The sequence below is a fragment of the Paroedura picta genome, chromosome 1 (genome assembly GCF_049243985.1).
Source record: "Paroedura picta isolate Pp20150507F chromosome 1, Ppicta_v3.0, whole genome shotgun sequence".
Taxonomy (NCBI): Eukaryota; Metazoa; Chordata; class Lepidosauria; order Squamata; family Gekkonidae; genus Paroedura; species Paroedura picta.
Genome location: NC_135369.1, coordinates 82975291 through 83003242, shown reverse-complemented (window position 1 = coordinate 83003242; position 27952 = coordinate 82975291). Strand labels below are relative to the sequence as shown.

The following is a 27952-nucleotide window of genomic DNA, read 5'->3' as shown; positions in this document are numbered from 1 at the left end:
GAAGCAAGACGTAAAGTATCAATAGAGCTCACAATTCAGAATTAAAGCAGAGAATATCACCCCAATATAGTTCTCAGGGCAGGATCTGTAATTAATCAGGGCAGGCTCAAAAATAAGAGTAAATTCCAGGCCTTATTTTGGCCAAGTCTGGACATTACTTTAGTAAGATACTGAGTTTATTGTTGGATTAAAAGAGACTTCCTTGTACAGCCATAGTTATCCCTGCTCTTTGCAAGAACAGGGGATGGCAGTCCAGCTGTGCTCTGCCATGGTTACCCTACACTCCCCAGCCTCCTGGCTGCTGGGAGGCCAGGGAAGGCTCTCTGAGCATGCGCCACAACATGTGAACCACTCTTGTCAGCCTCCTGCTCAGCAAAGGAGGACACAGAAGGCCAACTGGACATGGTCTGTGCTGCCCACATCACTCTTGCCAGTTTACTGCCCATTGGAGGAGGGTGCAGAAGGCAGACAAGGCATGCCCCATGCTGGCTGCATCACTTAGCTGCCGGGGGAGGGCAGGGAAGGCTGCCCTTTGCAGTGGCCATGCCACTCTCCCTGGCCTCCTATCCACCAGGAGAGCTGGGGGGGCACCAGGACCCCCAGCCCATTTTTTAAATCTGCTTTCCTACTATTACAGAAATATTTCTGGGATTTTTAGCAACCTTTTTTGTTATCCTGAAAGATCCCAGATATATTTAGGCAACCTAATAATTTGCAAAAAATAACAAGGTATTTTTCTGATATGTATTTGGCTCATTTATATATATATATATATATATTATATAAATATATATATATATTGATTGGAAAAAAACCTTATGCCTTTTCCAGTACATGAATTAATAAGCAATATAAGTTAAATAATGAAATAAACCATTCTTCTTTAACAGTTGTTTTATTAGTTCAGCTAAAAGGAATTTTGTTTCTTCTTGTTACAATTCAGTGGCACAAATGCAACAAAAGAGCATAGTATATTAAAAAGTAAGAAAATATTTTTACATATGACCTTAGAAGGGTATAACTTTGCTTAGGATGACACTGGTAATTTCCAGTAAGCTGAAAAGAGAGAGCATTATTAAGAAATTTGATATACTGATATCAACAGAAAGAATGCATACATTGTAATGTTTCATTGAGTAAATTCCAAGGAATTTGGGTAAATGTTAATTCATTCTCCTTCTCTTTTTGTAAGATTTTCAGAATTATTTGAGGACTCAGACTGGAAACAATACAACTGTCAATATTATCATATCTACTGTGGATTATTTATTGCGAGTTCAGGTAAAATATATGCGAACAGTTGGTGAAGAGTCATTTAGAAAAGAGTTCCTTGTAAAGCTTGGTCTTGTAACATCAGTGTTTGTTTTACTTTAGCATAAATAAAATTAGTGGGTGGGTTTTAACTAGTTAAATGTGGAATACGGTAACAAAATACAAATGAAACAGAAGCAAAAAGACATATCCTTTATCCCTTTAGTTTAAGATTAAATATAAAATATTGTTTGAGAATCTCATCAAAGAAAGATTAGATAGCCTTGTACAAACCATATCTGAGATATTCAGGGGTGTTGTCACTATGTAGGTTACATGAAACTCATATGACTGTATTCAAACCAATTAATCTATCACATTTGATTCTATAATGTTAGCATTTCCAAGCTTAGAATTAACTTTCTCATAGCAACATTGCTAACCTTCAGTTTGCAAGATTTATTTCTGGACATGTTTCCCGTGATTTTTTGATGTGGAACATCTACTGACGCGGTCCCTCCAATGGAAGTGTACGGACATGATGTCTATAGTCCTGCCCCCAGTTCTGACATCACAGCTGCCAGTCTTCCGAGGCTGCACTCGCTCTCTGGAGAGTGGGGGCAGCCTCAGGAGACTGGTGGGGGTGGGGCCAGCACAGCGACACACAGTGCTGTGCATTGCTGGGCTGCAGCCACCTCTGTTATGCCTCCGAGGCAGCTCCTGCCTCGGAGGGAGAGTGGGGACAGCCTTGGGAGGCTGGCACTGTGCATCACTGGGCTGGACTCACCCATGCCAAAAGACATGCCAACAGGTAAGGAGGGGGTGGGGGAGGAGGGAAGGGGCAGGGAGAAAAGGATATTGCCCCTTAAGTTGATGTTCCACATAAGGGGTGAAAATACTTGTCAGCTGATTTTTTTTTTTAATTGATTTCAGGCTTGCTTACACACAATGTCAATGCCATCCCAGCCCCCTCCTGGCCCTGGCCTGCTTTAGGGTCTCCAATGCTCCATGGCAAGGGAATGCTGGTTTTTGTTGCATTTCCTTTTTTTGCTGCAGCTGCCATCAGTGGCCAGGCCAGGCCCATGCACACAGGGAAGACACACACAGTGTCCCAGCAGGGACAGAAAATGCCGTTTGGCTTTGCAACACTGAAGAGCCAAACGGGGCATTTTTTTTTTACCTTCCACGAAGGTGGTGCTGTCTTATCAGACAATCCGATCCTCATGGAAGTAGCCCCTCTGCCCTGCCCCTGACGCTATAGAGAAATGTGGTGGAACCTTTCTGCTCTGGCTGAAATCTGGGGTGGAACATGTCTGATGGAGGAAATTTTCTCCCATTGGTACAAGAGAAGTGGCAGGGCATGCTGCCCATCTGCAAGAAATTGGTGTCGGCCAGGCACAGCCACTATTGTGCGTAATGGGCCTCAGTGTGTCTTCACTGAGGCTTCTTTGGAGCTCTTTGTTGTCAGTTAATTGTACCTTCATCTCTCCTGACTGCCATTGCTTCCTCGTTTTCTGAACTGCAAACAGCACACAGCCACCCAGTAAGATACTGCACTCTGCACGAGATGACATCAAAATGTTATGTAATTAGGCAGAAGGCAGATTTCATTACATGATGATCCTATACTTATCAATGATGCCTTAGGCCGATCCTAAATTGAGCAGAGGTTGGATGGCTTCTATGGCCCCTTCTGACTCTGTGATTCTATAATTCTATAGTGAGGGAATAGTGAAGACATGGTAAATGCATAAGGAAACATGTTCTTAAGGGGAAACAGGAATCTTAGGAAACTGTCAAAATACATCTGAAATACTATGAGCTCCCTTGGCTCAGCAATAGACACAAATAGAACATCAGTTGTCAGTGTGGTGACAGCACTGAGATCACTGAGATACTCAGTATCAGGTTTATTTTTTAATTTTTAAAAATTCTTATTTGATATTTGGTTCACTATAACTCACTAAAAAGTGCCCCATTCATTTTGGAGATGCAGTATTTCAAGAACTGGTAAAGTGAAAGTACTATGGTATGAAGAAATAATAATTTTAGGGCAGAGATATTAGCAAGAAAATAACTGATTACCAAATCAAATGCAAAAGGAACATAAAAGAAATTGGCAGTAGGCAGAACTAAGTGGATCATTTAGCAGTACATATTTCCAAAATCCAGTGGTTTGCATATTGAAGACCTTCGATACAAATCTGAAGCTCTCATATCAAGAGAATGCTGCCCACTTACCGTATATACTCGCATATAAGCTGACCCGTATATAAGCCAAGGTGCTTAATTTTACCACAAAATCTGGGCAAACTTATTGACTCGCATATAAGCCAAGGGTAGGAAATGCAGCAGGCTACTGGTAAATTTACAGGGTGGCCTAAGTGCTTAATCCATGTTCAGTAATCACAGGCTTTCCTATCCAGGCTCCCCGCCAACACAAACAGAAAAGTCAAGAGGATGAATAGCTGCTGGTTTTTGTACCCCACTTTTCACAAACCAAAGGAGTCTTAAAATGGCTTACAATTGTCTTCCCTTCCTCTCTTGATGCCAGACACCCTGAGAGAGCACTGACAGAACTGCTCTGTGAGAACCGCTCTGACAGAAGAACTAAATACTGCCCCCCCAGGCCAGCAAACCAGAGCAGAACAATAGTACCCAAAGTTGACAACCTACTACAACAAGTACAACAGCTACCAAACTGGGGACTACAGTGCCCCCCAGAACAAAACAATGAAAGAAAGAACTGTAAAAATAAACTTTTAAAAGAAACACAACCTCAAGAAGAAAAGGCAAACAATGCTGCCCCTCAGATAAAAGAAGAAACACTGAAAAAACAGTAAATAACCTCATTAAATTGACAAGTGAATATTTGCATAGCATGTCCCAGTTTTCTACTACTGAGTTGAATTAGAGAGTTTAAAGGACAAAAACTATAATCAAAATTTGACTCCGCATTTCTGAGGAATTTATGAACATTTTGCTTTCTTTATGTATTTTGTCAAATGCGTATTTATGGTGATGAGTTATGGAACCAGGTTTCTTGCTGTCTTTTCAGGAATCAATTAGTGATTTCTATTGGTATTATTCTGGAAAAGATGTTATTGATGAACAAGGACAAAGGAATTTCTCTAAAGCAATTCAAGTTGCAAAGCAGGTCTTCAATACTCTTACAGAATACATTCAGGTAACACCCAAAAATATTTGAATGTAACAATAGGGCTGTGGCATGGGATTAATTTTTCACGTAGAAAGTAGACATCACTGAGACAACAAATACTTAGATTACCTTTATCGCTTAAAGATGACTGCCAACACAATGGCTTTACAGCAGATAAAAGATATTGACATAAGATGATTTCATTGAGTATACTTACTATGTTATAAATCCTTTGATGCAGTTTAAATAAGCATTTACGTAAGTAAGGAACTGATTCAAAGCTTTTAAAATGAGTAGTTTTTCATATTTATACAAGGTTTAGGAGATTTTATTGTATAAAACCTTTATCAAAAGCTTAACAATTTGCAGTTTAGGCAAACGTGCATGTCAAAACTATCATATATTTAACTGGCGTGGAGATGTTCTGTTAGAAAGAAGGAAACACAAATTGTGTTTTAAAAATCAGCTTACCCTCTAAGAATTGTCCATCAATTGTCCACCAACAAACTGTCCATCAGGGGATTCTCAGTGTAAAATGTAGCACAGGATGTTACTGCTCACAGCATACGAAGAACATTATGCTGACACCAAGGCCATTTGGGTATCAATTCTGTAAAAGTGTTCTGGCATACTTAAAGCTTATTTGTACAGACTAGGCACAGAAGCTTTGCTATGCTAATTATGCTCCCCTTCCATTTATTAATTTAGTATTTATTTATTTGATTTCTAAACCACTGGTCCTAAGCAGCTAGTTTGCAGTGGTTAACAATAATAATTAAAATACAATATGACCTCAATAAAACATGAATAAAACCCCCTCCAACTCACCCTATCCCACCCCCCAACTTCTATCCCCCAATCCTTAACCCCAGTAGTCCCCAACCTTTTTGAGGCTGGGGACCGGCAGGGGAACTGCCCGCCTGCGCATGCCGCGCAAGCGCGCCCGCGCATCGTGCATGCGTGGCCGGCCGTGCATGCACACATGCGCCATGCGCGGCCGAAATCGCGCATGCATGGCCTAGTGCCTAGTGACCCAAGTCTCCATAGATAAGGAGGCATCCAGGATCCAATTGTATACTGTCCAGGAATGGTAGATGCGCTTCCTGATCTGTCCCTTTCCTACCAAACCACAGGACCCCTGTCTTGGAGGGGCTGAGTTTGAGCTAATTTTGCTTGAGCCAAATTGTCACTGCCTCCAAACATCCAGTGAATCATTCTGGGGAGGAGTTAGGGTGGCCATCCATCAAGAGATAAAGCTGGGTGTCACCTGTGTACTGATGACAATGCAACCAAAATCTCTGGATCATGTAAATGATACGTAATTGCTTTTGTTCATTGTAGTTGTTCCAATTACTGTCATGTGCTATTAACTGGTAGGTGAACTTCCTCTTCTTAACATGGTAACAATGTTCTTTTCGATTGAACATTGAAATTTCTGCAGGGTCCTTGTACTGGTAACCAACAGAGTCTGGCACATAGCAGATTGTGGGATGCAGTGGTTGGTTTCCTTCATGTGTTCGCCCATATGCAGATGAAGTTGTCTCAGGTACAGATTTTTTTTTAAAGACAGAACATGTGTATTTAATTAAAGAAGATATAAGCATTGTACATTGAACTAATTTTCTTACCATAATACAATTTATATTTAATTCTGCAATTTAATTCTGCAAATTCTGCAAAATTGATTATGGACACCAAGTGAACTATAGATGGGCTTCTCTAGATGCATTGTTCCCTCTTTGGCTGCAGTGATACCACATCCCTTCTTCATGCTGTGTGATTTATAGATAAACTTTCCTTACAGCAGAGAAGGGAAGGGAATGCCTATTCACTGATATGTGACATGTCTGCAAAACTTTGGCATGACTTAACGGGGAATAAAATAAAACAAAAAACATTGTTAGTCCAGTGAGAATCCGACTATCACAGGGTATGGGGAACAGCTAGCTGCTGTGGGAATCCATGATCCTGGCCCCCTCCCTCCCTGACACACATACACACTCACTCCTCCCCCTCCCCCTTGCCTCTCCCACCTACCTGTACTTCTTGGTCCCTTCACCCTTCAGTCCCCCCACCCACACACACATTTCCCCTTTTCTCAGTTGCATCTCCCACATACCTGTCCTTCTTGGTCCCCCCCCTCAATCCTTCACCCCACACACCTTTTCCCCACAACTTGCCTCTCCCACTTACCTCTCCTTCCTGGTCTCTCTCTTACATGCTACAGAAGTTCTGCAGCCCTCCACCAACAGCCGTGGTGTCTCCCCACTTCCCAGGCCTGCCCTGTTCTGCAGAGGATGGGACAGACCTGGGAAGCTGGGTACCATGGCAGCAGAGCTTTCCCAGCCTGCCCCACACTGCGGAGAGCAGGACAGGCCTGGGAAGTGGGGAGTGGCCTCAGCCTGCTTTAGTGGCAGTACAGTGGCCCCAGCCAGTTTTAGGGGCTCCACCTCTGCCAGCTTTGCAGCCAGCAACTTGGCTGCGGCCTCCCCACATTTTCTGGCATGCTCCCTGAGGTGGGGCTACAGATGTCATGTCCGTACCCATTTCCAACTCATGGGGCACACCAGAAGATGTGTTCCATACATTCAACTTCCAACATGGTATTCTATCACAAGATCCAGTGTAATAGTGATTAAAGTGCCAGAAATCCAGGGAAATCCATATTTAAATCCCCATTCACTTGTGCCATTGAAGCTTGCTGGGTGTCCTTGGGCCAGTCATATTACTCTCAACCTAGCCCTGACTTGGATATCCCAGCAGAACCAGTGCAATGTACACAAAACCCATCAATACAGTGCAGTCACAGAATGCTGAGCAGAACCCATTGTCACAATACCAGTTCAACAGGACTGATGTCAAGCTCTGAATCACGGTTGAAGTGAGAAGTTGGAAGCCCAGCAGAACCAGTGCAATGTACAGTGCCCAGCAACTCCAGTGCCTTCTGCTCATAATATTAAGAAGGGTTCACTACTATACTAGTATTAAATACATTTTTCACCCAGCAGGATAGGGATGAGAAGGTCTTGAGACCGAAAAGTAAAAATGGGAGGTGGGCTAATGAAAAAAAAAAGTGAATTGAGAGAGAAATGGGTAAGAAAATGCCTTCAAAATTCCCTGTCATTAACAGCCTTGTTCAGGTCTTGCAATCTGAAGGCAATGGTTTCTTTGACTGAGTCAATGCATCTCTTATCGGGTGGTCCTCTTTTTCTGATGCTTTCTACTTTTCCTAGCATTATTGTTTTCTCCAGTGAGCCTTGTCTTCTCACAATGTGACTGAAGTATAATAGTCGTTTTAGCATCTAAGGAGAGTTCATTTGGCAGTCCACAGTGTCCATAAAACTCTTCTCTGATACCACATTCAATGGAACCTACTTTCTTCCTTTCAGTTTCTTCATTATACCACTTTGCTAGTAATGGGGAATTCTGTGATATGAATTATCTTGATTTTGGTCATCAACAACACATTCTTACACTTAGACCCATTATGCACGGGGGTTTTAGTGCACATTCGGGGTGGAGTGGCGGCGACTAAAATCACAGATAACGCACGGTGCCGGCTGCAACTGGCTGCAGCTTCAGTGCATGCCGCCGAAAAAGTCGCGTTCGCGAAACGCGGAAGAAAGCGCAGCTTCCGGGTGACCGGGGCGCAACCAGAAGTGGCGCCGGGATCGCCGCGTACATAATCGGTTACTCTGGGTTTTGCCGCCGTCTCGCCCCGCCCCGTGCATAACCGGTGTGTGTCGAGTCTTTCCCCTCCGCGTTTTCCATGTGACCCGAAATCGCTGTTTCAGCGGCCGTGCATAATGGGCCCTAGTGATCTTTTCTACTTCCTTCATATATATCCTTCCCAGTCTCAATAGCCTTCTAATTTCTTGGTTGCAGTCTCCCATTTGATATATAATGGGACCAAGGAACAGAAAATCTTTGACCATTTCAGTTTTTTCATATGCATCCTTAAAGTTGTGGTGTTCCTCAATTATTGCTTTTTCTCTTCTTAATGCTCAGCTGTAATCCTGCGTTGGCACGTTAGCCTTTAGCAGTGGTTATTTCAGGTCTACTGTTTTCTGCCAGAAATGTGGTGTCATCTGCATATCTCAAATTCTCTCCTTAACTTTACAAAGAAAATATATTTTTTTAAACACAAAGGATTTTTCACTGATAAAGGAAGAGGTATCTTTGTTCATCAGAAAAATGTCATTAGGAAATCATTTTCTTGCTAAAATATAATGCTTCTTTTCTATTAAACATGGTTAGAAGGTTATGAATAACCTACTACTCTCTTCTGTTTTCCGTCTTCTCCCATCACCTTTCCTCTCTTAGGAATTCCTCTTACCTTCCTTTATAAATCTTAAGCATGCTGCCACGTTACATCTGTTAAATGTTACAAAACAAAAGTTTGCTAACATGTTTTAACTGGTTTCAAATTCTCCTTGATACTAAAGTTACACTAAAGATTGCTTTATGTTGTAATTTCAAGTCATATTTCAGAGCTTCCTGTTCTATAGACTTTAATTTATAAAAGCATGTCTGGTGTGTCCATTTAAGTCCTGGATTTTCCTTATATCTGCCCCACTGCAATTCTTTATGCCCTCTGAAAAGATAGACTGAAGAGTTGGCAAGTAATATGGCAAGTAATATGGGGGAGGTGGCAGCCAAGATATGAGAATAGTCATAAATTGGTGACCACCTGATCCATAGGATTCAAGTGTAATTTCCTAGATATGCTTGTAGAAGCTATATGGAATTAAAATTGTTGTGATTTTGTCATATCATATTGACAGGATTCCAGTCAAATCGAGTTACTAAAAGAATTGATGGATCTTCAGAAGGATATGGTGGTCATGTTGCTATCTATGTTAGAAGGTAAAACTTTTATAACTGTATTTTATTTTAACTATGTACTTATATTACAAAATTGTTATAATAGCACTGAAAAAAACCACACTGAAAAAACCCACAAAAAAAACAGCGAGTTCGCATCCTGCTGCTACCTCCCACAGATCAGCAGGTTGGAGGATCTGGGGAGCAGACATTGTGAGCCAACATCACCCATTGAGGGACGTCTGCTGAAATGGGGCTGCCTTGTGGTTGGACAACCACAAAAGGGCATATCCGCTTCCAGGCTATGCGACTCTCAATGAATAAAAACAGCTGTGGCCGTTTTCATGCCAAAAATGGTTAAGTGTCAGTGTCCTTTTTTAGGTTTGACTATTAGCCCCAGGAAGGCAAATCAAAAGCATCACTATAGAATGGGTGAGACTTGTCTTCGCAGGGGTATGTGTGAAAAAGATCTGTGAGCCTTAGTAGACCATACCCTGAAAATGAGTCAGCAGTGTAACTCAGTGGCTAAAAAGGCAAATTAGGATTTGGGGCTGTATTAAAAGAAGTATAGTGTCTAAATCATGCAAGGTGATGTTACCACTTTACTCCACTCTGGTTTATTTATTTACTAGCAGTTGAGCCCGCTGTCAAAAAAATACAGCGGGCCCTAGGGGAGGGTTCGCTTCCCCTCCCCCCATGTAGCCAAACGTTCCCCAAGCCCCGGGGCTTGGGGAGCGTTTTAAGGCGGTGGGCAGGATTGAAAGCGGTCCCCAAGCCCCGGGGAAGGCGCTCCGTGGCTCCCGGAGTCGCGGAGCGCCTTCCCCAGAGCTTGGGGACCGTTTTAAGGCGGCGGGCAGGATTGAAAGCGGTCCCCAAGCCCCGGGGAGGTTGTGGGGCGCCGTGTGAGGCGGGTCGTCCTGCCCCCCCCGGCAGCGGCGGCGGCACAGCCTACCTGGAGCTGGCGGCAGGGCGGCCATTTTCTTCCTCGCTAGGCAAGGGAGCCCCCGGCAGCCGCGCTCTGCACGACTGCCGGGGGCTCCCTCGGGCAGTGGCCTGACGCTGCAAGAGACCCAAAGCTCTGCGTGGCTGCCGGGGGCTCCCTTGCAGGCGGCCTGACACATCGGAGGCGCTTCGCGCCTCTGATGCGTCAGGCTGGCGGCAAAGGAACAACTGTGCGCTGTGCGCGGCTCACAGTTGCTGGGACTGGGAATCGGAGGGACCAATCGGCAGGCGCTGTGCGCCTGCTGATTGGTCCCTCCGATTGTCTGTCCGGAGGAAGGGTCCAATCCGGACCCTTCCTCATCCCGGACATATCCCATCCCAGAACCCCTTACCCTTTTATTTAGTCCGTGGCACCCACGGCGCCACGGGCGGTGTTAAGATTATTTATTATATTTATTATTTATTATATTTATATACCACCCTCCCCGAAGGCTCAGGGCAGTTTACATAAAACAGAACAATACAGACCTCTCTTGGAGTACTGTGTTCAGTTTTGGGCACCACAATTGAAGAAAGATGTAGAGAAACTAGAGCATGTCCAGAGGAGGGCTATGAAGATGGTGAGGGGTTGGAAGGTTGAGGGAGGAAAGGTTGAGGGAGCTTGGTCTGTTTAGCCTGGAGAGAAGGTGACGATGTGATATGATAAGCATCTTCAAATACATGAAGGGCTGTCATAGAAAAGATGTAGCAGAGTTGGTTTCTGTTGCCCCAGAGGGTTGGACCAGAACCAATGGGTTTAAATTAATTCAAAATAATTTTTGTCTCAACATCTGGAAGAAGTTCCTAACAGAGCAGTTCCTCAGTGGAACAAGATTCCTTGGGAGGTGGTAAGTTCTCCTTCTTTGGAAGTTTTTAAGCAGAGGCTAGACAGTCATCTGGCAGAAATGCTGATCTTATGAACTTAGGCAGATTGTGAGTGGGTGGGCAGAAGGGATGTGCCAATGCTTGTCTCTTGTGGCCCTTCCTTGCATACACAGGGAATTGCTAATCGCCACTGTGGGATGGTAGGTGAATTTCGTCCATGCAAGGCTGGATTCTGGAGGATTTTGGTGGAGGAATCACTTGGGCACAAAGTTGGGGTCACTGTGGGTGGGCAGGTAGTTGTGAGTTCCTGTATTGTGCAGTTGGTTGAACTAGATTATCTTAGAGGTCCTTTCCAACTCTATGATTCTACTACTAGAACTAAAACAGTGGGGCCATTTTGCTCAGTTCCCAGGCCCTCTAACATACCTTATGACACAATGTGGTTCATTTACAAGGATTTCCTAGCTCCCAGTGGAGTTATGTAGTGAACACAATAGTTTAAAGAGAAAGATGGCAGATCTTCCCAAGTTTGTGTCAGCTCCTTTAATTTGTGGAGGTTTGTATTTAAACAATTAATTTTGGAATAAAGCCCCTTTTTTCCCCTGTACATGTTCAATTCTGACCTTTTTCCTGTTGGTAAAGCATGGCAATATTGAAATGGAAGAATCATGTCTGCCTTTCTGTGCAGGATAAAATATGACAAATAATATAGCTGTGTTTGCCATTAGCTATCACAAAATAAAGGCTAGAAATAATTCAGTATAGATGATAGAAGGTAAGTGCTGTGGAAATATAATCTGTGAGTAGTTTATATCTATAAATAGTGGCATGAAATGTTTCAAACCTGCTAGTTTCCCCCTCTTCATGTGTTAGAAAACTTGGTCATATTTTGAAAACTATTTCTAAACAAGATTGCTAAGTGGGAGGACTAGGAGTATAAAATATGAGGGGCCCAGATAACCCAGGAGGGCTGGGGAGCACAGTTCACTACCACTGGAGTATAACAGCATACTCAGGCATCTTAAATATATTGTGAACATGAGGCAGGCTCAGAGGGAAGCTTTATATGAATCCCATTGTGGCTCTTGACAGCCTTGGTTCTAAATGATGGCATATGAAATCCTATGCAGGTGTTCTGCAGTACATGGCATAGTTGGTAAGGCTTATCACATCTGATTGCTACTGAGTGAAGTATTTACTGTATTAAAATGATCAATTCCCTTTCTCACATTTAGGCAATGTTGTGAATGGAACAATCGGCAAACAGATGGTTGACATGTTAGTGGAATCTTCCAACAACGTAGAAATGATTCTAAAATTCTTTGATATGTTCCTAAAACTGAAGGATTTAACTTTCTCTGATGCATTCAAAGAATATGATCCTGATGGCAAAGGTGTCATTTCAAAAAGAGATTTCCATAAAGCAATGGAAAGCCATAAGCACTATACTCAGTCTGAAACAGAGTTTCTGCTCTCCTGTGCTGAGACGGATGAGAATGAGACATTAGACTATGAGGAATTTGTGAAACGGTTTCATGAGCCTGCCAAAGATATTGGCTTCAATGTTGCTGTTCTCCTGACTAACTTGTCAGAGCATATGCCTCACGATACCCGTTTGCAGACTTTTCTTGAACTGGCAGACAGTGTTCTGAACTACTTCCAGCCCTTCTTAGGACGCATAGAAATAATGGGTAGTGCAAAGCGTATTGAACGAGTATATTTTGAGATAAGTGAATCAAGCCGGACACAGTGGGAGAAACCTCAAGTTAAAGAGTCAAAGAGGCAGTTTATCTTTGATGTGGTAAACGAAGGAGGGGAGAAGGAAAAAATGGAACTTTTTGTTAATTTCTGTGAGGACACCATCTTTGAAATGCAGTTGGCTGCTCAGATCTCAGAATCAGATTTGAACGAGAGGTCTGCAAATAAAGAAGAAAATGAGAATGAGAAGCGTGAGGAACAAGATCCTAGAATGGGTTTCTTCTCTCTTTTGACTGTCAAATCAGCATTAGTAGCTCTCAGGTATAACATAATGATGCTCATGAAAATGCTAAGCATGAAAAGCATAAAGAAGCAGATGAAGAAAATGAAGAAAATGACCATGAAAGATATGATAATGGCTTTTTTCTCCTCCTACTGGAGCATTCTAATGGGCTTAATGCATTTTATATCAAGTGTCTTCCGAGGTTTCTTTCAAATCATGTACAGTTTGCTGCTTGGAGGAAGCCTAGTAGAAGGGGCAAAAAAGATTAAAGTGGCTGAACTTTTAGCTAATATGCCAGACCCAACTCAGGATGAGGTGCGTGGTGAAGGGGAAGAAGTAGAAAGGAAGCCAACAGAAGCTGCCTTGCCTGCAGAAGATCTAGCTGATCTGAAAGCTTTGTCAGAAGATGGTGACCTACTGTCAGATATATTTGGCTTGGATTTGAAACGAGAAGGAGGACAGTATAAACTTATTCCACATAACCCAAATGCTGGCCTGAGTGATTTGCTGAGCAGCCCTTCTTTATCCCCTTTGCCTGAAGAACAAGAAAAAATACAGGTACATGCTAAACCTTGTATATCTATCCTTTAAAAATCTAATCTAAGCACACTCGCAAAAATATAGATTTTAAAGAATGTTTGAGATATTTTAAGTAAATACAATATTTATACTAATTACACTGACCACTTTATTCAAGATGGAATTAGTCACATTAGTCACATTTATTTATGAAGCTGGTTTAGTTGTATGTTTTAAATACTTTTTTTTCTGAAGCCTCATTTTTTACTCATTGTAAGGATCGTTTGGAGCCAATGCTCTTTTTAAAAAGGTGATGCTTGTAATCTGTGGATATTCTTATTCATTCAAGGAACAGAAGGTGAAGGAAGACAAGAAGGATGAGAAAGAAGAAACTAAATCTGAACCTGAGAAAGCTGAGTAAGTATCCATGTGTGTATCGCCTTCATGAATCTACCTACCATAACACTCTGATTTGGAAGTACAGCCAACTGCTTGGGAACCACATGAAATAAGCAATACTATTTGCATTTATGGCCTTGTCTTTAAGTTTGCTGTACCAGCTAAAATGCATAGAATGGTAAATTGTTATTATTCAGTAGCCATTCTAACATGGCTTCTGTAATTTCCATTCCTTTATATTCTACTTCATGATTTATTTTTTCACCACTGTGTTAATCCCATTATAAAATTGTTCTGTCCTAATACTTTGTGCAGACCTGTATTCATTGTACACTGTTTAATTGTCTCTTCCAGCTGTGTTGTTTTAAAATATTTAAGTACTTTAAAGAAATGTCTATGAAGAATGTGACTTATCCAGCTTGCTTCTCTTCCTATTAAAATACTTAATATGCAGGGAGGGACTTGCAGTAACCTTTGGGATAATTTGTGGTTTTAGAGGAGAGGATGGAGAAAAAGAAGAAAAAGACAAAGAAGACAAGGCAAACCAGAAACCAAGACATCATCATAAACACAGGCATGGTGAACCAGAAACCCAGGAGTCAGCTTTCTGGAAGAAAATTATTGCATATCAACAGAAACTACTTGTAAGAGGTCTCTTCAAGGTTTAAACTTTTCCCTCTGGGCTATTTTCACAATCTTAGTTGCCCTTTCCAGGGCTGCTGCCTGCCCAACTGAGCCAGCTTGGTGTAGTGGCAAAGAGCAGTGACCTCTTATCTGGATAACTAGGTGTGATTTCCCATTCCTCCTTATGCAGCCAGCTGGGTGACCTTGGGCCAGTCACAGTTCTCTCAGAGCTTTGGTGTCTGTTATGGGGAGACTCCTTCAGTTATAAAAAACGGTACACAGGGTACACAAATCCAGCTCTTCTCTTCAATAGGGCATAATATATAGGCAGGATGTGGTACCTCGTTATTTTCCTTATGGGACAGATAATATTCCTTAAGGGAGGGCAACTGAGATTGCAAAATCAGTGTAGTAAACATAAAATTGACATTCTCCCACACCATAGCTCTGATCCAAACTATCTTCTTCCTCTACAGCTATTTGCAGTATATTTTATCATACTGAGAGAACTGTTCATGGGTCTCCTAAATCTAGTTAAATTCTAATTCTGTAAAGCAACATCATATTTCATTAATGCCTGTTATGGGGAGAGGGAGAGACAGCAATTATAAGCTGCTTTCAGACTCCTTTGTGTAGAACGATACTGGCTAGATATCAGGGAAATAAATTCACAGTTAGAGTAGTTCAGCAGTGGAATTAGCTGCCTAAGGAGTTGATGAGCTCTCCCTCACTGGTGGTGTTTAAGCAGTGGCTGGACAGATATCATGGATGCTTTAGGCTGATCCTACATTGAGCAGGGGTTGGACTAGATTGGCCTGTATGGTCTCTTCTATAATGATTGAATGAAGTAGCCTTATCTAATTGGAATTAAATATAACATGATTTCAGGGCCTGGCTACATACTACATTGAAATGGCAGGGCCATGGTTCAGTGGTAGAGCTTCTGCTTGGCACACCAAAGGTCTCAGGTTCAATCCTTGGTAGCTGCAATTAACAGGGTATGGTAGTTGGTGATATGAATGACCTTTGAAGACCTGCTGCCACTCTGAGTAGACTAAAGGTGAATCAAGTATCTGGTTCAGTATAAAGCAGCTTTATGTGTCTATAGAAGTCATAGTGGCTTTAGTTCGCTGGAAAACCTGTTTTGGGAGGATGAATTCTGGGAGAATCAAATACAAGATTGGGAAACGGGATCATTTAATGACATTTCTACCTGCTATTTCAGATTCCAAATCTTTCAGTACTGTGGCTTCCCTACTCTTTGTAGTTTCAAAAAAGTCAAGTCTCAGTGTGACTGGGAAGCACCAGGGCTCTGCCAACCGTGCCTACCAGAACATGAAGCTCCAGAGTCAAATCTTAGCTGAAGAAAGTGAAGGTTGAAAGAACATCTGCTTGGCTGCTTCATTTGGGCATCTCACCAACTGGAAAGAGACCCATGTATTGTTACATTTCTGGCTAGAATGCGTTGCAGTATGTCAGTGAGCCTTGAAGGGAGAACAGGAGAACTCTTGGGGAAAGCAGCAGAGTGCAAGGAAGGAAGAAAATGTGCGTGAGGCCATTTTGCCCAGGCCCTTCGACTCAGCATGTTCCCATTCTTTGTCTATAATTTCAACAGTACCCTCCCAAAAGCTTGTCCAGAAAAATGAAATATTCTCTGTCGTTACATGAATACAATATTAGGGAGGGGATGTATATATGATTCATCTTCAGTTAGTATTATTAGAGGTAATGCTTAAACATAACTTGGAGGAAAAAGTAGCATTTTTCTGAAACACTAGAAACCTTTAATACAATGTTTAAAAGTGAACTGGATAATTATTGAGTTAGAATATAGTTTTCCACTTGTGCTTTTTTCTTTTAGAACTATTTTGCTCGAAATTTCTACAATATGAGGATGTTGGCTTTGTTCGTTGCATTTGCCATCAACTTCATTCTGCTCTTCTATAAGGTAATTGTTACAGATATTTATTTGTAAATGAATATATGAAAATTATACAGCTTTGTATCCAGGGTCCATTTTGAGTCCTACAAATATAGCATAGAATCAGTATCAGTGATTGTGATGTGAGTGTACATGTATGTTCCTTTTCCTTTTGGGTACAGTGGAAAAACTTAGTATGAGAAGGGCCAATATCGCACCAGCAGCACCACTCCAGGCTGCTGCTGGTGCATTACTGCGGAGCTTCTAGGGCCTGATCCATACCAGGACTAATGTTATGTGGACACGGGGATTAGCCCCGTGTCCATACTGACATTACCCCGGCCTTTTCCGCCTGTGCAGATTCAAGGCCCATTGTCACTTCTTGGTTTAGAACTCTTCACCTGTTTGTAGCCAAAATTACATTATAAATTACACACAGATACAAATGGGCAGCCGTGTTGATCTGAAGTAGCACAATAAAATCAGAGTCCAGTAGCACCTTTAAGACCAACAAAGATTTATTCAGGGTGTGAGCTTTTGAGTGCAAGCACTCTTCGTCAGACTATGATCTTCTTACATGACAGGAAATATATAGCAAAAATCAATTCTGTTACATCAGTAGACTGTGTCACAACCAAATACAGCCAATGATAATCTTTTGTCAAAACAGCCAATCAATCCCCTAGAATTCAGTGTAGTTTACAAAGAGAAACCAAAATGCTGTTACCCGAGATCAAAGGCTATCACCTCCCCATATGTTGCTTGCTCCATACAACTGTGAGACATTCCTCCCAGGAAGGTTGAAGTGCTCACCCATGTGAACATGGACACTGGTACTAGAGCTTGCAACAAACCAAGATGCCAACTTTGCAACCATATACACTCTAGTGGCACAATTACTGGACCTAACAACATCACCTATACCATCAAAGGCCTATACACCTGCTCATCTTTCAACTTTTCAATTTTTAATTTTCATTCGTTGTATTTGGTTGTGACACAGTCTACTGATGTAACAGAATTGATTTTTGCTATATATTTCCTGTCATGTACGAAGATCATAGTCTGATGAAGAGTGCTTGCACTCGAAAGCTCATGTCCTGAATAAATCTTTGTTGGTCTTAAAGGTCTCTTTTTTACTGGACTCTGATTTTATTATAAAATTACACTGAGGATAGTAAAATGGCATGTGATCTTGTTTTTGCTGTATTAAATGACTTTCAGGTAGCACAGATACTAGCAAATGAGAATGAATTTAGTCTTCATCTAACTGAACATTGTGGCAGACAGAATTAAGTCTATATGCTTTTCCCCTTATCAGCCAATGCCCTTTTCACCCTCTTGCCAGAATTATGGCCCACAGAATGTTAAGAGGGAGAAGGGAAAGGGAGCTTGTGGAAGAAAAGAAGTATTTAACAGTCATTTTGCTCTAATCATAGAGGAATTTGGCTTATTATAGAAAATATACACAGACATTATCATCCCTTTTAATAACTACCTAAATTAGTAAACGGCAGCACATTTTGAGCAATAAATTCCATACATTATATGCATTATATTAAAATTACTTTGTCTGCGTGTGTTGAATCTACTTTCCATTTGACTTTTTTGGATATTTCTGAGGTCCAGTATTTTTAAGAGAGTATTAAAGTGCTCCCTCTTTACTCCCTCAACACCATTCATGGGGCTGTATCCTTCTGTTGGCACTTGCACTTGTTCTGATGCAAGACTAGTTTGCATCAAATGGAAGCCAAGTAGTTCTGGAAGAACACACAGGATCCAAATGGAAAGAGATGTTAGTCAAGAACATTTTATTTCATCAAAAGGCAACATACAAATGAGAAAGCTGCATGCGTTGATTGTACAAAATGGTAGGATCTAACCCATGATGTATCTATTGATTAAAACGTCCCAGCCTCTTTTCCTCATAGACAGTTACTTCTTCAGCTCTTTGATATTGCTTTAGAGATGGGATATTTATTAATGCAATATTGTAAAGTTTTTCTGAACCACAGATTTATGTAGTAGCACTATGACTGTTGCCTCTTTTAATCTTAATTTCTTTCTTAATCGTTGCTAATGTTAAAGTTACTTTAGTAACCATGTGATTTTTATCTTTAACAAAAACTTTTAAAATTTATTTTCTTAGAAAAAGCAATAACTACACTGACATGTTTGCAAACTAATAGCAATTTAGATGGATACAGCTTTGAAAAGGATTCCTTGTCTCTTATCTCCAGCTGCAGAAGTCACAGTCTTGTTTTCTTGTACATACGCAGACTCTGTAAACTGAAAAATATAACCCCTCTCTGTAGGTACATTAGTTGGGAGAATAAATACGGGCATGTGATAGTCCTGACAACATCATTAATGTTCACCTATTCTTTGATTCTCAGGTTCAGTACAATTCAAAATATAATTAGTAGAATCAAATTATTAAAAGGCTAGGAATTACTTTCAAAAATAATATTGTCTCAAAAAACATGCCTTCCTAATCAAAATAGATTGAACACGGAAATGGTTCATTGATATATCTTTATGAGATACCAGACCTTTTCCTGCTCATTGTCTTGTTTGGATGCTGACCCTTCTCTTGTTTGAACTTGTAAAAAAGTGACACTTATGTAAAATAATTATTCTTTTTACTTTAAATCACTACAACAGGTTTCTACATCGGCAGTAGCTGAAGAAAAAGAGGTCCCTGTTGTGAATACTGTCGAAAACCTCAAGTTAAGCAGCCTAGAAAGTACTTCTCATAGGATCATCACTGTACATTATGTCCTTGAAGAAAGTAGTGGATATATGGAACCTACACTTCGCATTTTGGCCATTCTTCATACAATCATCTCTTTCTTCTGCATCATTGGGTATTACTGTTTGAAAGTAAGAGGCCAAACTCCAGTGAAGCAGTAACAAATGCTATCTTGTAACTGTAATGATTTGGTGTAGCAGACATGTAGCTCTCTATGCCACAAATTTCATAGATCAGGAATGTAATAACACTTTTGATATTTCTCTTCAGGAATTCCTTTTATTTTCCAGACCTAAACTGCAGACCTCTTTATTAGAATATGTCACATTCCATTGTTTTCCATGGGCTCCTTTTGCTATTAGTGAAATGATTATTTTCAGTTTCCACATAGACTCTGTGAATGTATTTGTTTAAAAAAAGAATATTCTAGCTTTGTTATTGCTAATGAATGAAATGAGTGAGTGAACTATGAGTGAATGAGTGAAATAAACAAATATACTCAATTACTTGAATTAGAAATACTTTTATTCAGGGATAAATATAAATGATCTTCAGAAATTGCAGATAGTAGTAAAATAATAATCTGGGAGAACTGTTTTCCTTGGTAAAGTTTAATGAAAAGCATCCAGAAAAAGCAGCAGCAGATAAATTAGCTATCGTATGCAACTTCATTGGAATTTAAATGTGTCCAGATAGAATTAAGAGATGTGGTAGCTGTATCCCAAGATATAAAAAAGTTGCTTTAGAATTTCACCTAGCTCAATATAAGGAACTTATAATAGGGATCCTCTATTACAGTTTTATGTAATATACATAATAAAATAAAATAGAATGTAACCTTGAATACTAGACCTTGTCAGGTTGAATTTCTGCAGCAGATGTATGGAACTATCTGATTGTGGGGGCAGCAGTGACAAGAGTAGTCCTCTTCCAAGTCGTTAAACCTTCCCCTTTACAAAAGTTTACTTAGCAGAAATTTTTGCGTTCAAAATCTTCAAAATAAGAAGGAATTTTATAATGAAATCTTGAAGTGTGGTTTTCCATATATGTAAATGTAGGTCAGGTTAACTGGAATCTATGGTAACCCATATTTTAAAAGTATACTCCCATTAATTTGAAAAGGTGTAGCTTGGTTGCACTACATGACCCTAATGTTCCTAAATATACACAATAAGAGAGTGTAGCTTCTAGAACTGAAGTGATGCTAAAACAGGGATGACTGAAGAAATAAATATTCAGTCATAACTGATAAAATCTTAACTGTGCAACCTTTTATTGACTATTTCACTTTAAAAACATTTTATCTTCTGGGCATTTTGTAGTCTTGGGTACGTTCTAATGTACCTGAAAGAGAAAGAAATATGAGGTGAAGTCTGCAAATTGTCTATATATGTGAGTGATCTATGTATGATGACAGTAATAGCCTCACTACTCTCAGCTTTCCTCTGCCTTGGAATCATTGATTCATTTATTTTTTGTTTATTTGGGGTTTTTTAATTACAGTTGAATATAGTGTGTATGATCAATATAGTGTGTATGATAACAAGTGTCCTCTCAAGAAGTCATGTATGATCATTCGCTCTTTGCATTTATGTTTCTCGAACAGCTAGCTGGTTTTTAAAAAATATAGTCATGCCAAATGTTGTGATGGATTAGAAGTCTTTTAATGAAGTTTATTTCTTCTCATAGGTTCCACTTGTTATATTTAAGCGAGAAAAAGAAGTTGCAAGGAAATTGGAATTTGATGGACTATATATTACAGAACAGCCTTCAGAAGATGATATTAAAGGACAGTGGGATAGACTGGTTATCAACACACAGTGAGCATTGTTCTTTTCTTTTATTCTTTTATTCTTTCTAAAAGCATGGAAACAATATATTGTTTACACTGCCCTCCGAGGAGAGTTTTGGAAGGGGAATGGTATCAGAGAATTATTCTGATCCCTCTGTTAGCCCACAGAACCCTAATTGCCATGCCAGTTTACTGTCCAGATTAAGGATGATGTTGCTGAATGTCTACTCAGGAAAATGGGGAGGGGGAATTGGTGATACAGTTACAAGAGATATGAAACCTGATCTAATAACTGAGATCTAGCTGGGTAAAGAGGTAGTAATAGATCTGTGTACCCACTGGGATTCTTAAGGTAGCATGAGCCCAGACTAAATGAGCAGGGAGTGATGGATGGCATGTCACAGTGTATATAGAAAAGATAGCTCTCACCAGGTGTTTATCAGGCATAGCCCTTATTTTAAGAGAATGTACTTGATGTATCCACCAAGTGCTGATAGAATTACAAGGATGTTTCATGGTCCTTGGTTTCCTATTACTATGGCTGACATCCCCATCAATGATCTGGTTGAGTTCTGAAATTAGAGATGACACATGATTGCCCCTTGATGTCCCCTATACAAATTTCAACAATCTTAGATTGATGTTGCTCTGCATAGGATTGCACTGTTAGCTCAGGATTAAATAAATAATAGAAAAGCTGTAACCTGGGAAGAGAACATGAGAGATCTCAAATGAGAAGTAGAATTAGAGTCTATTTCCAGAAGAAGTATACTCACATCCTTATATTTGTGAGACAATGTCTTATCTTTCTAGTAATTGTGTGTGTGTGTGTTTGTAAATTGTCATCAAGTTACAGCCAATTTATGGCAACCCCAGAAAGGGGCCTTTCAAGGCAAGAGAGGTGGCTTGCTACTGTCTTCTTCTGCAAAATCATCCTTCATTGTCTCCCTTCCAAGTACCTACCATATGTAGTTTCAGTGATATGATGAGATTAGGCTTTACTGTGTTGCCTTCCCTCCTCAGTGATTTCATACATGAGCAAACATGGAATCTTGACTATTTCACTAATATGACATGTTTTACTGAGGTGCAGATTAAATTTAATGAAGACTCCAGGAATTCAAGCAGCTTCTTGATGCTATGACACCAGCCTTTTTCAATGTTTTTATTGTTGAGAAACCCCTGAAACAATCTTCAGGAAACAAGCTTCAAGAAACCCTAGAAGTGGTGTGATTATAAGGTTGGGAAGCATAGCTGTGTATATGGCCTCCCAGGACCCTCTCCTTTCCACCGCTGTCAGGTCCGTCATTGTCCATTTGGGGGGGTGGGTCATCAAGACCATATCATTATGACCATATGGTCATAAAAGGTAAAGGTATCCCCTGTGCAAGCACCGAGTCATGTCTGACCCTTGGGGTTATGCCCTCTAGCGTTTTCATGGCAGACTCAATACGGGGTGGTTTGCCAGTGCCTTCCCCAGTCATTTCCGTTTACCCCCAGCAGCAAGCTGGGTACTCATTTTACCAACCTCAGAAGGATGGAAGGCTGAGTCAACCTTGAGCCGGCTGCTGGGATTGAACTCTCAGCCTCATAGGCAGAGCTTTCAGACTGTATGTCTGCTGCCTTACCACTCTGCGCCACAAGAGGCTCTTGCATATATGGTCACCCAATAAATGTTAAACAATTTTTAAATACATAAAAATAATTCACTTCCTCCCATTTGGGAAGCCCTTCCAGAGCCGTCAAGAAACTTCAGGGTTTCAGGAACCACCAAGTTGAGAAAGCCAGGCTGGGTACTTAAGAAGAATTGAATTAATATTGAATCCGAATTTTGGGAAAGGCACTGCTTTCATTAACTTTGGGAATGGATTTACCAGTCTGGAATTCCATTTCAGATTATTTTCATATTTGGAATTTCACGCACACATCCAAGACAACAGAAGTGGGAGTAGAAGTAGCTGGCCCTGGCCTTCTTAGTCAGCATGTCAGGCCTCTTTAAATATTACATTGTTATTATGTTCTGTGGAAAGATCTGGCCTTTGGAGTTCTCACAAAGAAAATAATAGCTGTATACATTTCACAGTCTCCTTAGACTCAGACTAACAATTGGCCTCTGGAGGAATATTTCAATTTGTTGTCCAGAAGCAAAACAGGAAGTCAGATGGAGTCATCTTCTATTTTTGAATACCAGAAGCTGTAACCAAAGTGCCCTCTCCAGACAGTGAAAATACAGACATTTCTTCTGGAGTTGAGACCTGCCTTGAAATTATAGTCTAAAAACCATAATTTCTGCTCACAGATTGTGGCAAAAGACAGACTGAACCATCCCTGAAATTACCTGGCCAACTTCAGCCCTGCTGGCATTTCCATGGCAAGCTTTGCAGAACTTTCTCACAGTTATAACAACCAGAAAATGGCAGGCAGTCTTGTGGACTACCATGAATCGTGACTTCCTAGGGAGATTCCAGTGGAAGCCATTTCCTTTCCCTGTGACCGAGTACTTTTTAAATAATCTGCGATTGAATATTGTTATATTGATGTTACTACAAAATTCTTTGTATTCCCAGCTTTAATTCTTAAAAAAAAGAAAAGAACTACTAGCACAGTTGTAGAGGAGATAAATTGGGAATTCAAAGGTGAATCAGTTGAGGATTAAAAAAAGAAAACCCTCCCTCAAAAGCTTCCCTGGTGGTGACATAATCTACACAGACAGCCAAACCTTGATGGAGTCTATGAACCCACTCACTATTTTCTTGCCATCAGGGCTGGTTCTGCTGTCTTTGTTACGTTTGGTAGGGGCAATAACTGGAAGAAAGTCCTGCAACTTGCCACATGTGTATCAGTGAGGCATATACCTACAAGGTAAATCTGGGGCCAGCTTTGTCCTTCCTTTCCTTTTAAATGTTAAAGGATCATGGGGAATACGCTTGAAATCCAGAGGCCAGATTTACCACCTGTAGGAAATAATGGTTGATAGGCATGGCCTCTGCTATCGGCTTTCTACAGTCCCTTAGATACCTAAAATGTGGTTATTTTCTGTAGGAGTACTCTTAGCCTTTGGAACTCCATCTTGAATTGCCTATTGAGTGTGACACAATCCAACCAGAAAAACTGTGGCCATATCTTTCTAGTAATTCTGTGTGTGTGAAGACTATTCTGAGCCTATTGAAGACTATTCTGAGCCTCTTATGGCAGCAATTTTGTATATTCATGTTGGAACTAATCTGTATGCACAGATTTGTAAAGCAAAAAATCACCCCTGTTTATTCTTATGGACAGTAATACTTTATATTTAAACAGCATTTTTATATATCTTTAGGTCATTTCCTAACAACTATTGGGACAAGTTTGTGAAAAGAAAGGTAATGCCTTTTGTATTACTGAATTATGTTTTATTTTCAAATTCCATAGTCTTAAATGCCTGAAAAGAATGCCTCTTGTAGCTTGATGAGTCGATGCAACCAGATATGAGGCATATTCAATAATATAAGAAATGTCTTCAGTAAACTCTTAGAATGATGAGAACTCTTAGACATGGCCCCAGTATTTTTTTCTTCAACCCTGCTTCCAGGAACAGTTCAATCAGGAAAGGTATGGCTGTAGCCTGACTATGTATGGAAAACTATCCTGTATCTCTCATGACAGCAGATATTTATACTCCTGTTGGAACTGGTCTATATGTACAAATTATTATTAATGTTTTGACTGGTCCCTCCCTCCTAATGGGCTCGGGACAATTCATAATATCTAAAAACTAACATTTGAAGAAGAGTTGTTTTTTATATGCCGCTTCTCTGTACCCGAATGTGTCTCAAAGCGGCTTACATTCCTTCCCTTTCCCCTCCCCACAACAGACACCCTGTGAGATGGGTGAAGCTGAGAGAGCCCTGATATTACTGCTCAGTCACTACAGCTCTATCAGGGCTGTGACAAGCCCAAGGTCACCCAGCTGGCTGCATGTGGAGGAGCAGGGAATCAAACCCGGCTCGCCAGATTAGAAGCTGCCACTTTTAACCTCTACAGTAAGCTGATAAATACCAATGTATTTTATATTGATAAATACAAAAAATACAATAAAAGTTATTAGAAGTGCTTTCTTACAAGAAGATAGTATAGATTATATTTCATATATTCTTTGGAGTATATGCCGCCACTCTATTTAGCAAAGTTAGAACTTTTCTACCAGCTTTAAATGGCTCTTCCTCTATCAGGAGAGGAACTTAAGTTGGAGGACACCACCTTAAGCAGGAAGAACAGTTTGCTGGGCATAGTGTTTGTATGCATTGTTAGTATGCATCCATTGAGTTTCTTCCTGTTTCTGTGTGCTGTATGTATTTTAATATTTTCTTCAGAAAGTTGTTTAATAAGACAATTGATTCAATATTCTATTCAGTATTTGTAAATTATTATTGCAATCTGAGTAAATTATGGTTACATCTTTTTATAAATAGCCTTCCACAACTCAATTAAGCTGATGACTGCTGCTGTGTTGACAGTATATCCTGGCTCTGGCTGTTCTCCGTATGCTAGACTAAAGGAGACCTTATGCTTGTTCCTTTATGCTCCATCACCATATAGCCAGATCACAGGATCAGTGATAAATCAGCCTATATTTTATTACTTCTCATTATTGGGGGTGAAAAATAAAAAAAAATAGAGGGAAGAAATGACAATTGTCTCCATGTTAACCTTTAGGTTATGGATAAATATGGAGAGTTCTATGGCAGGGACAGAATCAGTGAATTACTGGGAATGGACAAAGCTGCTCTGGATTTCAGTGATGCTCGAGAAAAAAAGAAACCCAAAAAGGACAGTTCTTTATCAGCTGTGTAAGTTTGTTTAAAGTTGGCATAAAAACTGAAGTATTTTCATTGTTGATGTTTTTTCCTAAACTTATTATTATTATTATTATTATTATTAGATTTATTATTAGATTTATTATTAGATTTATTTCCCGCCTCTCCCAACAGGCTCGAGGCGGGTCACAACAACCAACCCCATTAAAATTCCCATGAAAACATCAATCTACTAACATGACGGCTAAAAATCCCATCCCTCCTCCAATTAGTAAAGAGGTGAAGAAGAAAGGATAGGGGAGTAACGTACACTCCAACTCCTAGGAGGAGCGATGTCCCTGATTCGTTGACCCCAGCCTCAACCATAGACCTGGTGGAAGAGCTCCGTTTTACAGGCCCTGCTGAAAGCTGACAAATCCCGCAGGGCCCGCAGATCACCCGGGAGCCCATTCCACCAGGTAGGGGCCAGGACTGAAAAAGCCCTGGCCCTGGTCGAGGTTAGATGCGCTTCCTTCGGGCCGGGGACGACCGCATTTTGCACCAGCTGTAGTTTCCGGGTCAGGGACAAGGGTAGGCCTGCGTAGAACGAGTTACAGAAATCTATTCTGGAGGTGACTGTCGCATGGATCACTGTGGCCAAGTGGTCAGGGGATAGGTAGGGCTCTAGTAGCCGGGCCTGGCAAAGATAGAAAAATGCCTGGCCCGCTACTCTCTTGACCTGAGCCTCCATAGTCAGGGAGGCATCAATGGTCACACCCAAATTCCTAGCTTGGGGCACGATGGTAATTTGCACCCCTGCTAGGGTGGGTAAACGCGCTTCCTTATGACTACTTTTTGTGTGTTCAATAACTTGGTGTACTTTACCACAGCATAATTACACAAATCTGCTGGCTGGGATTCTCAGTTCAGCAGCTGGCTATGTCAATTGGCTGGAGTGTAGAGTTTTTTGACATAGCATGGTGCAGTCTCCCTCATCAGGCATTATGTTTGTCAATCTTTATATACTAAGGATCTCTATATAGTGTTGCATTCTCAAGACAGGGTAGGAATTCTTTTGGTGTATTATCCACTCTGCTTTCCAACAGTATCTGTGTCTGAGCTGGCACAGCTGGTCTCAGGGGTAATGTTGGAGAACCCCAGGTTGTTAGCTATTGGGGACCTCAATAACAGGCCAAAACATTACTTTCTGGGGTTACTAAGCACTTCATGACCATCATAGTAAGCATGGGCTGTATCAGAAAATATCTGTCTCACCAGCAGCTGGACAAAACCAGATATTTTCTGATACAGCCCATGCTTACTATGATGGTCATGAAGTGCTTCAGGTTAATAAGAGGGTTTTAACAAATGGGTCCCAAGAAGTAAATTGTAGATGGCTCAGCAGCTCATTCTGACAATTCTGTGAACAGTTTTCAAATAAAATCACTTTAAAACATGTTTATATTTATTTCTTTTTCATGTGGCATGTGTATAATATAGCCAGCAGATCCTAAGATTGTCTGGTTGCCAGGCAAGAGACACTTGGAAATGGTTTGCTCTTGCCTACCGTTCTATCACAACTTCCAAGGGATTCCTTGGAAGTCACCCTTCCAAGTGCTAGCCAGGAGTGACCCTGCTTAGCTTCCAAGATCTGAGAGGATCTGGCTTGCCTGGGTGTAAACTGCATGGAGTTTTTATTCCAATCCCAAGTCAATTCAGTCCCTGCCATCTACACAGAATGCAATTTCCGTTTGGATTTTGGGCGATATAAATTTTCCTTCTGCAGCAAGAAGGATTGATCCGGAGTGACCCTACCTTTATTGTGCGATATCTTAGAGTGCTTTTAACCCTCAATATTTTTCAGATAGGCTATACCTGGTAATGTGACAAGCTTGCCTTAAAGGAGGAGCCCCTAATTTCTCTCAACTTCTGTTGATCCTAGATTTTTTCTCCCTTCTCTGCCTTTTTCGATCCTCTCCCCCCCCCTCCAAGAAAATAAAGAAGCTCCCCGCTTGGCTCCTCTCCCCCCAAGAACAGAAAGAGGCTTGGCTCCCCCCCTTCTGAACTACCCTAACCACATGCAGAACACTTTCCTGTTTCAATGGGGAGGGTGGGGGGGGGGGAAGAGGAAGACCCGAGTTCAAAGCG

General features: G+C 40.9%; 1 protein-coding gene across 9 annotated transcripts in view; it reads left to right on the top strand.

Moving 5' to 3' along the window:
* RYR2 (ryanodine receptor 2) overlaps positions 1-27952 on the top strand; it is a 458147-nt gene that overhangs the window by 414135 nt on the left and 16060 nt on the right. For 8 of the 9 annotated variants that reach the window (XM_077345372.1, XM_077345367.1, XM_077345356.1 and 5 more), the window contains 12 exons: positions 1193-1281; positions 4310-4438; positions 5853-5957; positions 9196-9277; positions 12277-13580; positions 13891-13958; positions 14437-14584; positions 16426-16512; positions 19150-19368; positions 20927-21057; positions 24349-24391; positions 25725-25858. In XM_077345372.1, the coding sequence (XP_077201487.1) occupies positions 1193-1281; positions 4310-4438; positions 5853-5957; positions 9196-9277; positions 12277-13580; positions 13891-13958; positions 14437-14584; positions 16426-16512; positions 19150-19368; positions 20927-21057; positions 24349-24391; positions 25725-25858 (2539 nt within the window). Of the gene's footprint in view, positions 1-1192; positions 1282-4309; positions 4439-5852; positions 5958-9195; positions 9278-12276; positions 13581-13890; positions 13959-14436; positions 14592-16425; positions 16513-19149; positions 19369-20926; positions 21058-24348; positions 24392-25724; positions 25859-27952 lie in introns of those variants that run through there. The other variant, XM_077345381.1, reaches the window with a different exon arrangement.